At 34.3% G+C, this 16,288-nt stretch overlaps 1 protein-coding gene across 1 annotated transcript in view; it reads left to right on the top strand.

Annotated features, from left to right (window-relative positions):
* The window catches only part of LOC138691229 (uncharacterized), a 62,927-nt gene extending 50,150 nt beyond the window's left edge, over positions 1-12,777 (top strand). The window contains exons 2-4 of the mRNA XM_069813037.1: positions 1,368-1,516; positions 5,502-5,618; positions 6,938-12,777. Coding sequence (XP_069669138.1) covers positions 1,368-1,516; positions 5,502-5,618; positions 6,938-6,956 — 285 coding nt within the window. The 3' untranslated portion in view covers positions 6,957-12,777. The remainder of the gene's footprint in view (positions 1-1,367; positions 1,517-5,501; positions 5,619-6,937) is intronic.
* The last annotated feature ends 3,511 nt before the right edge of the window (positions 12,778-16,288 follow it).

The raw sequence follows: 16,288 nt of genomic DNA, 5'->3' as shown, positions 1-16,288 counted from the left end.
ATCAATGATAAGAACTAAAATGAAAATCTATGTATCACATTTCTGACACGAATTATTTTAATCACCGGTGTATTTCCATCCAACTGTCTGCCTACAGATCATTTTGCCATCGTTCACTTTAACCATGGATGTGAACTTAAACAGTAATTATGAACTCGAGTGGCTTAGAAAATGAAGTAAGGACTAAGAGTAACAGGGTTGGAATCCTGTACTTCAGAACAGGAAAACAGTTGAGACAACGTGACTAGGTCGCTGTGCTATGTTACATCAAACAAAGCGTGCACTTTTTTTTTAATGTAGTATCAGTTAGTAAATTTGTTGGGAACTGAGCGGATTTAGGGTTGTTAATCAGACTCATCGCCAGGAATTTGAATTAACATGTAGCATGTAATGTTCATCGGCTCATTGGATCTCCAGTTGTTATGGAAACCGACCGATTCTTTTATAAAACCCCACACGCTCTGTCTTCTCTAATTCATGCAGGGATATTGTTTACATTTACATTATGATTATCTTATTCAATTTGTTGCGCACTATATATATATATATATATATATATATATATATATATATATATATATATGTAATGTTCTTTGTATCGAAGTTTTATTCCTGGTTGAGTGCTAGAGAAGGCTCTACAGCCTCTGTCAAGTTAAATAAAACTATTATTATTATTATTATTATTATTATTATTATTTGGCTCTATGTGTAAAACTAGAACTATTGTAGTGCATTAACTGAAGGTCAGTCTGAGAACAATCGACCTTTGTTATCGTGTCTTTTTTTCTCCAGAGTTATTAATATTTTATTTATTACATCGACTAATATAGCACAACAAATATAGATTTGTTCAAGAATTGTTCGGAAATGACTTAGTTGTAGCGCAGAGGAGTGGACAGCTGTACTGCAAGTTTCTTCAAGGACATGAATTTTATGTGCACATAGAAACATTTAATATTTTTTTTATTTCACAGTGTAATCCAATCTTGACATATTTTTCGTACTTTTTAAATCGACAGACGAATCCAGAAACCTACAATATTTCCAAAGTAAACATTTTTCGTGCACAGATTTTATTTTTGTTTGAAATTATTTGGAACACTAAGAACAAAAATATCAAACAAAATTGCTATTTTCCAAGGAAATGGCAAAAACGTTGTCTTTATCTCTTTGATTGTGAAATGAGTTCCTCGCTCTTCAGGACATTAAATTTGTGCTTATGTGTTTACTAAGTTTTAATTTAAGTAAATGTATTATGTATTTCTGAAAATAAGGACGAAAGTGGATTTCTGAAGCTCGTTGTAGTAGCTACGGTAAAACTGCCAACAGCGAAGAAACTATTGTTAAAGAATTCGCTTTGTTAATAGAACGACACAGTCGGAAGCGCAGACTTTGCCCGGCTGAAGCAGGAGGTGCAGGACCTGAGCTACATGGTCTTCATCATCACAGAAGTGTTGTCTGCCAGCATCTTGCTCATCTTCGTCCTGATTCTTGTTCTGGCATGGCGTCTCAAGAGGTAAGGACAGGAAACGAGACACGAGTTTTTTTTTAGGCCAGGTTCTTTCAATATAATGCAGGAATAATTGTAAATTTTTAAGATATCACTTGTACTACAGTGGCTATTGAGTGACAGTGAAATGACTGTAGTTATAATCCTAACTTTCCTTTTAAACTGCGTGACTATGAAATGACTGTAGTTATAATCCTAACTTTCCTTTTAAACTGCGTGACTATGAAACGACTGTAGTTATAATCCTAACTTTCCTTTTAAACTGCGTGACTATGAAACGACTGTAGTTATAAGTTTTAAATTATTCATATGCATCCACAACCTCGTAACTAGATTATAGAACTTCATGCACTAAAATCCTGAAAATACGCAATTAACTATGCAATGAAAACAGTCGCAATATCCGCTAAAAATTAAAATGTATGCAGTAAAAATACATTTAAGAGGATTATTTGGTTTAATAATAAGATATACGAATTTTAAAATAATAATTGTCATCATTTGTATTAAATATATTTTTTTCTTTGCATGCACTAATAAAATCAGTAATTTTACAGGTATATTATTGAACCGGCACCTCTTTAACTCTATAACTTTAACTTTCTTCGCCTTTCACATAATAATTATGACTGAAGAATCAACGATTTCTCCAGGTTCTTTTCTGTGAAACTTCTCTTATCTGTCAGAATTAGTTTAAATGCCGAGATTGATTATGTCTATGTGACTGGTGCGTACTTGTAAGTAGAATGTTCCGAATTTTAGTGATTGTTTCGCATTTTCCACTGAGAATGTCAGCGATTTGTAGCATTTCTTTATAGCTGGAATTATCCTCTAACACACGCTTAAATTTTGCAGCCATTGTTTTATCTTGAGATCAAGGAACTGCTTCTAGTGAGTCTTTCACCTTTGGCACAACTAGAAGGATTTTACAATTCATTTTGAAGATTTTTTTTAGATAAGTCGTAGTAAATTCAATTAAATGGTTTTATTATTTTCAGTCTATGACTTAACATACAATATTTAAGAAATAGTTCCTTTATATTACATATTTTTTTGCTGTTTGTATTCACGTTTTCATCGCGCCTGCGACATAATCAGATACATTCTCACATTTCCAATATGTTAACCTCATTATCAATGTGCAGAAGCATAGTGAATATCAAATATCGATAAAACAAAGGTTAAAAGTTAAAATATACAAGGTAAAAACCTTTAAAATATGTGCTACGAGCTTTCACTTACATTTTAAAAATTATTTTGACCTGTGTTTATGATTGATCATGGAAAATTTGTATAAGTTATTAATTTAATTAGTGTGAGTGAAAACTCGTTTACAATTTAATTTACATGAAGTGAAATGTATAGATTATGTTACTTATTGTGTCTATGTTCATTATTTTGTGTTTTGGTGTGGTGTTGTTTTATGGTTGAGTATGTGGTTGCTATTATGTGTCAGTATAGTAAGGATGATATTTGGAATTATGGGCCGATGTTGAAGTATTATGTGATTATTTGTGTGTGGTTTATATGTTATCTTCTATTAGGGGGCAGTGGTGTAATGTTGAAATACCCTCAAAAGTTTTCAAAAGTAATTCTTTAAGTATAGTTCTTTGAAAGTTATCTTCTATTTAGAGGAGGTAGTGTAATTAGTATTAGTGGAGCATCGTCAAAGATTCTCAATAGTTACTGTATGAAGGTAATTTATAAGTAAGTTACTATTGTGCCTTGGAATTGTGAATTAAAATTCAATAGTATAGCAATAGCTAGTCAGTTGGTGTGTGTGTGACTTCGCTCGTCAGCTCGCATTCAATTGGAGAACGGGAACGAATAGAGAGAACAAATTAATTATTAATAATAGGCAAAGGAAGATGTACTAAGCATTGTACGCTCTTGTGTGTATGTGTGTGTGTATTTTTCATAGAATTATTACATTTCTTTTAAATTATTATTATTATTATTATTATTATTATTATTATTATTATTAGAAATAAATTTGTAAAATTAGATAAAACAATCGGGCAAAATAAGGAAAGATGTCGAGACATGCGTTTAAATGTGCAAAATAAAGTTGGCTTCATTCGAACGTAAGAACTATGCTCGGCAAAAATTCATTTTTACATTCTCAGTATGCAAATCAATATAAATATGCAATTGCACGTAGTTACGCAATATAGGCTACTCATAAAATTCACAAACACTATATGTTACTTCAATTTGACGTTTCAAATATCATTCTCGATAAAGTTTTGCAATGTTTCTCACCAAGATGATAAAATTTGACATATTTGTAAAGAGGTGGAAACATAATTAATCACTCAATACAGGCTTCAAGTCAAAGAAGGAAATACTAAGCAAATAATACAGTGTAGCAATCAGCAATAAAGAGGCGAGTAGAAATGTACGTACTGGATTTCTTGTGCAAGTATTGGAAACAGATAAGATTATACCCAATCCATCGAGATATGATAACAATTCGCCAAACGCTAAAGTCATTGAACTATTTCGGCGCGCAGGTTGATTGTAATGCTGTATGACGCAATCAATTTTGGTGTAATTTGAAGTGCTCTCTCTTTTTCTTTTTATGATTCAAGTATTTTTAACGTGAAATATTTTTCTGCATACGAGTCAAAAATTTGTAGCAATAATTACAACACTGCTCTCATGGCAGTTGCGTCGAATGCATTAATTGGTTAAAGGACTTAATTTATTATTCACGGCCCAGGTTATGTTTTTGATAGAACACTGATGAAATGCGAAGTACAACCTATGCTTATTTGGAAGATGACACACACTTTCTCATTATACACATTACGCATTTCTGAACAATGCTTCTTTATGACGTCATGAATGAAATTCCTACTTCTTAAACTATCACTTACAAAACAAATTAGTAAGATACTGATTGCAATGTTAAAACCCTATGTCGTAAACCCAGAAAAACACAAGATATGTTACTTACCACAATGAACGAGTTGAAGTAAGAGCGCCAATTGGAATTCAGAAGTGAGATAAGAACAAAGCAGAACCTTTCATCCTTGAAGTTTCTGACGGTAATAGTCACTAAGGTGGCAAAGGGGAATAACGCCAGTCGAGGTAATAGCGCCAACTACTCGTACTTCACCCAGTTTTCAAGAAGCTCAACTGATGCACACACTGTACTTAAGGAACACCTTTGTAGTCAGAATAGCAAAAACTCGTTCTTTAGGCAGCCATTCTTCAGTTAGCAGGTGCATGTGTTGTGTGCAGTAGCTATCTTTTTTTTTTTTTTTGGAACGCTTCTTCTAAATTTTCAAAGGCAAATAAAGTTAGGCCTATATTGTGACCATAATAAGATCGTAGTACAATTGACAATTCGTCTGAAACTTTCAGACAGCCACTAGAAATGAGAAAATACAGTATTTCAATAAACTTATTCTGTAAAGCTGATTCATGTTATCTTTTGTTATGTATATAGCGTTATTATTCATGTAATGCTGGAGTTAATATTCACAAGCACGAGCAAGTTGCAGTAGGCTATAAGGCAATATATTCCTTAATTCCTTTTATCCTTGAATTTCTGACAAATACACATTTTGCACGTTTGATGAACATGTTTGACTCTAGAATTGTGAGACTATATCTGAACAAGACCTGTCCTTGAAAGGTGTCCAAACGTTAAAGTTAACATGGCGTTATTTCCCCAACGTACCGTATTATTGTTTAGTATACTATCCAATTATACACATTTCTTTCATATTGAGATGTGTTATAATATAGGCTATTGCGATGAAAATAAGATTGCATCAAACGATTAATTAATGATTTTCAGCTCGAAAGGGAAACTTGAAACACTGCTCTAGAAAGGAAGAGACCACTGTTGTTGTAGTGGTGGATCATAAGGATTTGAGATTTCCAGGATATGCACATAACAGCAATGGTTACATGATCACTCCAAAAGCTTTGTTCGGTTCAAGTCTCACGGACAGTGCCAGGTGATGCTCATGTGTTGCAGAGAGAAGAGGAGAGCTGCGGCACAACAGAGCCAGCAGACCTTCTTCAACAGAGCCTTCCTGCCCGACGAGGAGTCGGGCCACAGACTGAGCAACATGCAGTACACGTATTCTCAGGAGTGAGTGACAGGTTCTACCACAAGTTTAAGCACACCCCTTCACTCCTGTCCTGAAATCTCCTGATGTTAATAAAGGGACCAAATGCCTATGAAAAATGAAGTTTTTTGCTCCAAACCCAATCTATCTTTCAAACTATGGATTATAAAGCAATTTTTCTGTTATGAAAACTTACTGAAAAATTGCATTTTTTTATAGGAAGAAAATTAATTACTCCAGTACGGATGTATTTGGGGTAGAGTTAAATGTTATCTCAAATAATTCTGCCACTTCACGTCCACACTCCTGAATTTCGACCCATTTCCACTTTTTTTTTCAATGAAGAGATCTAACCTTTCCACAATTGTAGCAATCTTCAAACTGGTTACTAAAATAAAGGGAATAAGCTGATTGACTTGTATTAGCAATGCTCAATGTTGTGATGTAAGTGGCAGTGGTGGTCCCGGGTCAATTTGGTGCCAATTTCAAACTCAAGAGGGTTTTTGAAAATGGCAATTTTTCCTAACGAAAATAAAGAAAAAATCTGGATTTTAATGCGTGAACAAGGTGTCACAATTTGTTTAAACAAAAAGTAATATATGCACAAGAAGCCTTTCAGATATTATGTCTTATTGACAACATAGGCCTATAGGTTTGTATAAAATCATGATCATATACATAATAATATGCTATTCTAGCCTGTCCTAACGTGTCCTGTCATATCCCTTCCTATCCTATCCTGCTATTTTACCCTACCTTAACCTCTTATCATACATTACTCTACGCTTTCCTATCCTACTCTACCTTACCTACGCTATCGTACCTTACCGTACCTTATCTGTGCCTATCTTACCATACTCCAACTAAACCTACCCCATTCCGTTTCAGGCCCCAATAAAGTATACGTATGTATGTACTGTGTGTATATATATATAAGTGCCATAATGCTACTTGTACATTTTTATGCTGAAAGTATGCATACTCGCGTGACGTAAGCAACGCAGGTGCTTATTCAACCTTCTTTCCACTTTCTGTTTTATGTGTTAGGATTTCTGAACAAAAATATGTAAGATCTTAACTTGTCTAATAAGAAGAGAATTCGGCTTCATTTCCAGTCGTCAAATTGGGCTATAACACTTCAATTTTCAGCGTGGTTTGAAAGTCTCGATGGTCTAATGTAATTATATTAGAAAATGAATAGCTAGAAATAAAATAATTTCACTTTTCCTACGATGGTCTAAAATCTTCTCAAACCGCTTAGTATAAGTTAATTCTAATTTAAAAAGTGTCATTGTCACAGTGCATTAATAACAACACTAATAGCTATTTACTTTCATTGCAGTGTGAAGATTCCTCTCTAATCAAGAGTGATGTCGGTGCTGCTGGACGCCTGATTAAGAATAATCTCTTGTGTCAACGATCTTCCTTTCTCAAATTGACTTAGTATATACTAACGACATTTATTTCTAACTTAGTCATTAACAAGTAGACTTACAAAAGTCACAGCTCCAGTATCAGAGAATGAACACAGAAGTGTTTAACATCCAGGATTCGACCAAGAGAGTGCAAGTGTATCTATAAAAGTTCTTGTTTCTTGTTAGACTGAAATATCCATCTTTCAATTCGATACTTTTACGACATTTTTAACTTTAACTAAACATAATGTGATACGTTATTAATTTTAAATGTAATAAAGATTTAACTTCTCTTAATAGTTGATTATAATAGGTAGTAGGCCTACTACTCGAATCGAAAATATAGGCTAAGTAAAAATCTTCTTCACTGGTATTTCATATATGAAACCGGATGCTCTTACTAATACTAAAACGTAATAATATACACGTTTTTTCTTAATAAATGTTCGTAGGAAATGTAACACACAAGAAGAATACGCAGTTACTTCAATTCAGGTTTAAGTTATAGGCCTACTTACATTACAATGATAAATATTCTGGTAAAAACCATTAAAACTATGTTTTATATAAAAAATTTAATAAGTTCCTCAATATGCTAGTTTTTGTTAATTCGCCATAATTCAATACTTCGCTTGCTTCGTCATATATTGCTAATGTGTAACTCATGACTAGACCGCGGAACTTTATGCACTAAAAAAACCTGAAAATATGCATGTAACTATGCAGTGAAAACTGTTGAAATATGCGCTAAAAATTAAAATATATACAGCAAAAAACATATTTTAGAGGTTTAGTAATGCGATATAAATTACAATAATTTAAAGTAATAAGTATCAAGAACCATATTGCACAGAAGACAATTTTCCTACCAGTAGAAAAATATTTGTCCTCAGAAACCCATTTCTTCAACAACATTTTTCTGCTACTTTTTTCTTTCAGCATATCGGTGGTTAAACTTGTAAGCAGACCGATCATGTACTGGTTCTTCACTTGGTTGCGCAAGAAAACTTGATGAAATGAAAATTTATACTCTGCGAGACTTCACTGTCGCAGATGTTTAAATACATTTAGTTTTATTTCTATGAAATCAGAGTGCACTAGCAGCATTGTTTTCGCAGCAATTTCATGACCTCACAATACACGGCTTTACTGTCGCAGGTATCTAAATACTGTACATTCATTTTTGGTTCTACGACTAGTGAAGTGTTTTGTGTGGAGCAGAAATACGGACATTACGACGAATTGAAGAGAAGCGAATTGAAACGTTTGAAATGTGGATATGGAGAAGAATGGAACTTGTGAAGTGGACAGGCAGAATAAGAAATGAAGCTGTGTTGGAAAGAGTGGGTGAAGGAACGAATGATGCTGAAATTGATCAGGAAGAGGAAAAGGAATTGGTTGGGTCACTGGCTGAGAAGAAACTGTCGACTGAAGGATGCACTGGAAGGAGTGGTGAACAGGAGAAGAGTTCGGGGCAGAAGAAGATATCAGATGATAAACGACATTAAGGTGGATCATATGCGGAGACAAAGAGAAAGGCAGACAATAGGATAGATTGGAGACCTGCTCTTGGGCAGAACACTATGAATGAGTGAATGAAACCAGAGTGAAATGTGGTAAAATTCTGAGGCATCTAGGTGACGCGTATTTTCACCCTGGTTCCTGAAACATTACACTTAAGGCTCATTCACAATGAAAATTAAACATAACGTAAACATTAACATAAGCACATAAACATATGCCACAAACTTCTTCTTCTTCTTCTTCACTTCAAGGATTAGGTTCATGTTGAACCTGTTCCGGCGCCCATTTCGCTCTTGGTCTTCCTACATCTCGTCTTCCTTTCGGTTTATAGCCCATTGCTAAAGGTGGCAGTCTGTAGTTCGGCATCCTTTGTAGATGTTCACACCACCTTCTGTTATTTCTCTTTAATTTCTCCAGCAATGGTTCCACCTCTAATTTCTTCCGTATATCTATGTTCTTCTTTTTATCTTGTATTGTACATCCTAGTGTACTTCTCATAAATTTCATTTCTGCTACCTGGACTTTTGATTTATCTTTTTCTGTCATTATTCTGGCTTCACTTCCATAAGTTAGCATAGGTACTGCGATTGTATTGAAAAATTTTATCCGTGTATCTTTTCTTGTTTTGTTTTTTTAAAGATCTATGGATTGTTCCACAGACATTTCGAAAGTTATTAAGTTTTTTATCCAGGTCTATATCTCTTTCATATGAAATGTAGCATCCTAGGTACTTAAAATATTTAACCTGTTCTATAATTATTTCATCGATTACTATTTTTGTCCTTATTGGGTATTTTCCTTTAAATGCCATTGTTTTGGTTTTTTGAGCTGCAATTTTAAAATTATATTCTTTTGTTATTTTATTTAAAACATAAATTGATTTCTGTAATTTATCCTCACTGTCTTGGATAATTACTTTATCATCAGCATATAAAAGGGAGTTCAAGAAAGTGTTGTTCTTTAAATATATTCCTGGAGTAACATAAGATTTCCATGTTCTAAACATGTCGTCAATGTAAATATTAAAAAGTGTCGGCGAGATACTACAGCCCTGTCTTACTCCTTTATTAGTGGGAATCGCTTCTGTCAAGTTTCCTCCTATCACTAAGCATATGCTGGTTTCTTTATAGAGAGATTTAATTGCTTCCACAAGGTGTTTCGGGTATCCCCTTCTTATAAGTATATTCCATAGTAGTTCTCTATCTATATTATCGAAGGCCTTTTCCAGATTTATGAAGGCTAAATGTGTTTCACAATTAAACTCTCTTCTTTCTTCTATTATTCTTTTAAGTGTGAAAACTGCATCCATGCAAGATCTTCCTTTCCTGAATCCTACTTGTTCTTCTGATATCAAGTGGTCGGCTATTTTCTTTAGTCTTTCATTTAGCATTCTTGCATATATCTTGTAAGTGGTATCTAGCAGGCTTATCCCTCTGTAATTATTCGGATTTGTTCTGTCGCCTTTCTTGTAAAGTGAGATGACTTTCGCCTGGTACCATTCTTTTGGGATTTGTCCGAGTTTCCAACACATGTTGTACAGATGAAGAAGGCGGAGATGAAATAATATTCCTGCATATTTTAGTAATTCTGTATTTATACCATTAAGACCAGTTGCTTTCCGATTTTTTGATCGTTTTAAAGCTTCCAATAATTCTTCTATGGTGAGACTGTCCACTTCTTTGCAAGCGTAGTTATCTGTTGCTCCTGATTCTTCCTCGTTATACCACAATTTTTTGTAGTGTTCTATCCAAGATTGTTTATCAATAGCATTTATTTGTATATTTTCTCTTTCATTCTTATTGAGTGTTTTTATTACTTTGTAGGCTAATGACTGCCTACCATGCAAATCATGTTCAATGCATCCAATAAACCTTTCCCAAGACTCTGTGTGTGCTTTCTTTATAATTGTCTTTGCTACATTCCTGGCTTTTTTATATTCTTCCCGATTGTCTTCTGTGGGACTGTTTAAATATGTTTCATACTTTTTCTGTTTATCCTTTATACAACTTTCTATTTCTTCTGTCCAAATCTTTAATCCTTTTCTCTTTCTATACTTTTTCCTGTGTCCCAAAGATTCACTTGCTGCCTTTGTTATTATTTTCTTTATGTTTTGCCACTCTTCTTCTATGTTATCACTTGTGGTACGATCTTGGAGATATGTGTTAATTCTATTTTGATATAGATTTCTTATGCTTTCAGTTTCTAAAAGATATACTTTATATACTTCTTCGTTCTTATTCCTTGCTTGTGTTATTCTTTCTTTCTTCCATCTTGTTAGAAGTTTTATGCGGGAAATAACCAGGAAGTGATCTGATCCTATATCGCTACCTCTTTTAACCGTTGTATCTTCTATATGTTTTGCTATTTTTTTGTTTCCAATCACATAATCAATTAAAGATCTACAGCCTCTGGCTGCCCAAGTAAATTTATGTATATCTTTCTTTTTCTTGAATGTGTTGGAAATACTTAATTCATTAAAAGCTGCAAACTCTATCAGCTTTTCTCCATTAGAGTTTTTTACTCCTTCTCCACATGTTCCCATTACATTCGGTATACCTATATTTCCTACTCTTGCATTCATGTCTCCCATTAGCAAAACTTCATATCTTGAATTATATTTATCCAATATTATTTGAAGAGTTTTATAAAATTCATCTGTTTCCTCCTTTTTTCCTTCTTCTGGAGCATAAGCACCTATTACTACAAGGTAGCCTCTATCATGTTTTAATTTTATTGTAATAATTCTTTCATTGATGTATTGACATTCTTTTATTCTCGATTCCCATTTTTTATCCACCAATATTGAAACTCCCTTTGCTGCTCTACAGTCTTGATTCACACCACTATAAAACATGGCATAATTTCCTATATATTTTGATCCTTTTAATTTCTTCTTCGTTTCTGTCAGCACAGCTACATTTATATGTTTATCTTCTAAGATTTTGGTTAGTTCAGATTCTTTATTTGCTATTCCTCTTACATTCCAGGTAGCAACTTTGAGATAATCCAATATCCATTTACATTTTCCAGGTTTCTTTGCTATGGTCGTCATATTTTGATTCAATCCATTTCCGAGGCTAATATGGGCACTACAAGTAGCTTCATTTTTACGTGGGTGGGTTACTGGCCCTCTCTGCACAACCTCCAACCGGAGGGGGGGATATTATTTTGGACTTTCCTTGTCCTAGGGAGATTGCCTTCTCTACGGCTTTGAAGTCCCCCTCTCCATATCCCTCTTTAGGGTTCATTTCCTAACCCAAGGTGAGAGATTGAGCCTACCATTGTCTGCTCCTCCGCCAAATGCCGTTGGCAGACAATGGGGGACCACTTATCCCGGCGGTCACTCGGTCATGCCACAAACTTAAGTAGCCAATTTGTTTTCGTAACTTCTGACAAAAATGTTACTAGAATTCACCAATTTAAAAATTGTTTTTCAAAACTTATGGTAACATCCAAAACCTGTCTTGAAATTCAACGTTCAGAATAATAATAATGATAATAATAATAATAATAATAATAATAATAATAATAATAATAATAATAATAATAATAATTTTAAACAATTTTTCTTAGTAAATTTTCATAAGAAATGTAATACACAGTGTGTAAGAAAAGGCAACCATTTACTTCAATTCATATTATGTAAGCTACATTTTAATTTCAATATAGTCTACTAAATATTCTCACAAAAAACAATTAGAACTGCACTTACTATAAAACCAAAAAGTAGTCTGTAGATATGGATACTAGAAGTTAAGATCTTTCGCTGTAATAAATTTTGCCCGTTGTTTGATAACTATGTATCATATTTATATGCACTGAGTTAAGAATGGAGCCGAGTAGCAAATACAGTATACTGGAGTGGATTTGGTGTCTATTGGGAGAAGCTTTACACCTGGTTCACAAGTCCCTGAAACCTAACAGCAAAGAACTGAGTGACATAGACTGGAGAGTGCGTTGAGGAATAGCTTGCAAGCTGATGTGTAAGTGGCGGATTGGAACTGATTCAAATCATCATGAACATTGTAATACGTTGATATTCTTTATTATTTTTGTTACTATGGCTTTCCTTCTTTCCATGCTTTGAGCATTACCCGTAGAAATGATGAAAAAAAGGCAAACAACCATAAGTTACACAATATTTGAACTCACATTGCTTCCACTGTTACTAAAGAAGCAAATGTATTTTTATAATGTATTTTGTTGTGAATAAATATACAAATGTATTTTAATTTCCAAACTACGACATTTTACTGTATGCACATCAGATTTAACAAGATTTCAATAAGCCTGGTGGAACTGATACACGATGTAACTGCGCAGATTGAAGGAGACAGCAGAATACTGTACATTAAAATAAATAACAAAACCTAATAATGTGTTTTGCAATTAAGTACATGGTTAATTTAGGCTGAAAGTATGCGTAGTTTGGCAACAGCGCATCGCCGGTTGACATATTACGAAAGTACACACGCACTTGGTCTGAACATCTGAGTTCCTTCTCTTAGTCACTACAGCAGGGTTGCCAGACTTCAAAATGGCAGGAAATGATGATACATGTTGATCTTTATATTTAATTTGCAAGAAAACAATCTACTGTAGCAGAAAATTGCAAAGGGATAAATCAGTTTCTCTAATGATAAGAGTAGAAATCAGAATAGTACAGATAGTATGTATGGTTTAAACAATGTTAACTTTTTGGGGAAAATAATTTTTTTTAGAAAAGTATAGATTCGGGACTAATATGTTACTTTTTTTCGTTGTAGGCATAATTAATCCGAAGAATAAACGGTTAAAATCTGCACAATTAGGCCTATCTTACTTCCACTCGAATACGAATTTTACAAAATCTGAAAGATTGTAAAGGTGGCAAAAGTGAACATATTCCCATTATATCCAGAGAGCCTAAAAGTTATATTCAGAATTACATAAAATACTGTTCGTTTTGTAATTAGAATGCATTAATTTTTACATTTCAAAATTATTCTGTTCAAGCATGACAAAAATATAACAGCACTTGCGGCTATCAGTAGGTTTATTAATGAGGAATGATGCGATAGTTAGGTTCTATGAGTTAATTCTACAGAAAATGTTGCACAATAATTATAATAATTCTTAATAAAATATTACCGGGTCTTTATTTAAAAATTCCAAACATAGTAGTTTATCGTACCTACTCCAAAACGTACCCGAAATATTATTCCATTTTTTTTTTCGTACTTAAGCTGATGGATGAAATTATGCAGAGACATTGAAAAAAAAACGAGGTATTTTTAAAACAAATACCTATCTGTACATTGCACATAATGAATTAATTTAGTGTTTTTCAACATCATAAACAGCCTAGACTTCGGAATTTTTGTATATAGCGCGTAATTTCATCAACTACTAGATCTTACTTACTTACTGGCTTTTAAGGAACCCGGAGGTTCATTGCCGCCCTCACATATGCTCGCCATAGGTCCCTATCCTGAGCAAGACCAATCCAGTCTCTATCATCATATCCGACCTCCCTCAAATCCATTTTAATATTATCCTCCCATCTACGTCTCGGCCTCCCCAAAGGTCTTTTTCCCTCCGGCCTCCCAACTAACACTCTATATACATTTCTGGATTCGCCCATACGTCCTACATGCCCTGCCCATCTCAAACGTCTGGACTTAATGTTCCTAATTATGTCAGGTGAAGAATACAATGCGTGCAGTTCTGTGTTGTGTAACTTTCTCCATTCTCCTGTAACTTCATCCCTCTTAGCCCCAAATATTTTTCTAAGCACCTTATTAACTACTAAGTCTAGTAAAGAAAATGGTATATTCTATGTTGTCGATCAAAGCATAATGGCATCGATTTTAATAGCGCAATGTGAGTTCAGAGTGAAGTTTCTATGGAGAGAAGTTCCAACTGAAAAATTGGTTTAAAAAATTCGAAGAAACAGGTTTCGTCTGACCGATCACAAATTTGATTCTCTAAAGAAGCTAATTTTAATTTGAGTGGCTACGTTATTAAACGTAATAAGCGTGTTTGAGCTTTGAGAATCCATGTTTAGGCAGTCAAGTACCATTACATTCTACAAAAATATCTTCATAATTCCAGTTCAGCACTAAAATATATTTTGCCGAGGGACAATAATTCAGATTGGGTCTCCCAGCATTGTAACTGGCAAGTAATAAATAAAAAGGAAATGAAACGTAACTGTCACAGAATAATCTTTATAAAAAAATACGTTTCATCAAGACATAAATACCTTCGCTTCGTACATAAATTTAAAGAAACATTAGAATGCAATGTTTGCTTCTCCTATGCAGGACGCTTTTCAACAGCATCGAAAATCAATGCAGCAGCACCATGTTTCCCAAACAGTATTAGATTTATTATAGATCTATGAATATTTATGGAACATCTGCATTTTCTGTTTTCTGTAGTTGGCTTGTTTCTTAGCCTACTTGCCGTAAAATCAATCGTTATCAATGTTAAGTTCCTGATAACGACATCTATTTCGGACTGTTGTTTTGAGGCTGCAATCGGATGTGGGATCGATTCCCGCTTACATTTTCCCAACTATATGACAAATGTCAGATGATCCCATGACGAATGCACGTATTCAACTAGGCTAATTCTATTTCGATATTATTAATGCCAAGGACGACTGGATAGATAATCAAGTAATTAATGCGACATCGTCAAAATCAGTTTATGTACATAGCGTGTTTAGTAACATGTGGGAAAACTTTGGGGAATGGGAAGAGAATCTAAAAATAAGCAATAGATTTCATGTAAATAAATAAATAAATAAATATATATATATATATATATATGTAGCCAATAATTTAGACATGTCTTCATCCGGAATTCATACACATGTCCTCTCTCACCCATCCATTCACCCAATAATTTAGGCATGCATTCATCCAGCCACTCATCCACATGTCGTCTTTCATTCAACCATTCTGCTAACCATTGAGGCATGTATTCAGACCGCCACCCATCCACATGTCCTCTTTCATTCAAACATTCAGCTAACAATTGAGGCATGTATTCAGACCGCCACTCATCCACATGTCGTCTTTCATTCAACCATTCAGCTAACAATTGAGGCATGTATTCAGACCGCCACTCATCCACATGTCCTCTTTCATTCAACCATTCAGCTAACAATTGAGGCATGTATTCAGACCGCCACTCATCCACATGTCCTCTTTCATTCAACCATTCAGCTAACAATTGAAGCATGTATTCAGACCGCCACTCATCCACATGTCGTCTTTCATTCAACCATTCAGCTAACAATTGAGGCATGTATTCAAACCGCCACTTATCCACATGTCGTCTTTCATTCAACCATTCAGCTAACCATTGAGGCATGTATTCATACCGCCACTTATCCACATGTCCTCTTTCATTCAACCATTCAGCTAACAATTGAGGCATGTATTCAGACCGCCACTCATCCACATGTCGTCTTTCATTCAACCATTCAGCTAACAATTGAGGCATGTATTCAGACCGCCACTCATCCACATGTCCTCTTTCATTCAACCATTCAGCTAACCACTGAGGCATGTATTCAGACCGCCACTCATCCGCATGTCCTCTTTCATTCAACCATTCAGCTAACAATTGAGGCATGTATTCAGACCGCCACTCATCCACATGTCCTCTTTCATTCAACCATTCAGCTAACAATTGAGGCATGTATTCAGACCGCCACTCATCCACATGTCCTCTTTCATTCAACCATTCAGCTAACAATTGAG

Source organism: Periplaneta americana, chromosome 16 (genome assembly GCF_040183065.1).
Source record: "Periplaneta americana isolate PAMFEO1 chromosome 16, P.americana_PAMFEO1_priV1, whole genome shotgun sequence".
NCBI classification, from domain to species: domain Eukaryota; kingdom Metazoa; phylum Arthropoda; class Insecta; order Blattodea; family Blattidae; genus Periplaneta; species Periplaneta americana.
The sequence above is the reverse complement of the archived record's forward strand: the minus strand, read 5'-3'. Positions and strand labels throughout refer to the sequence as shown.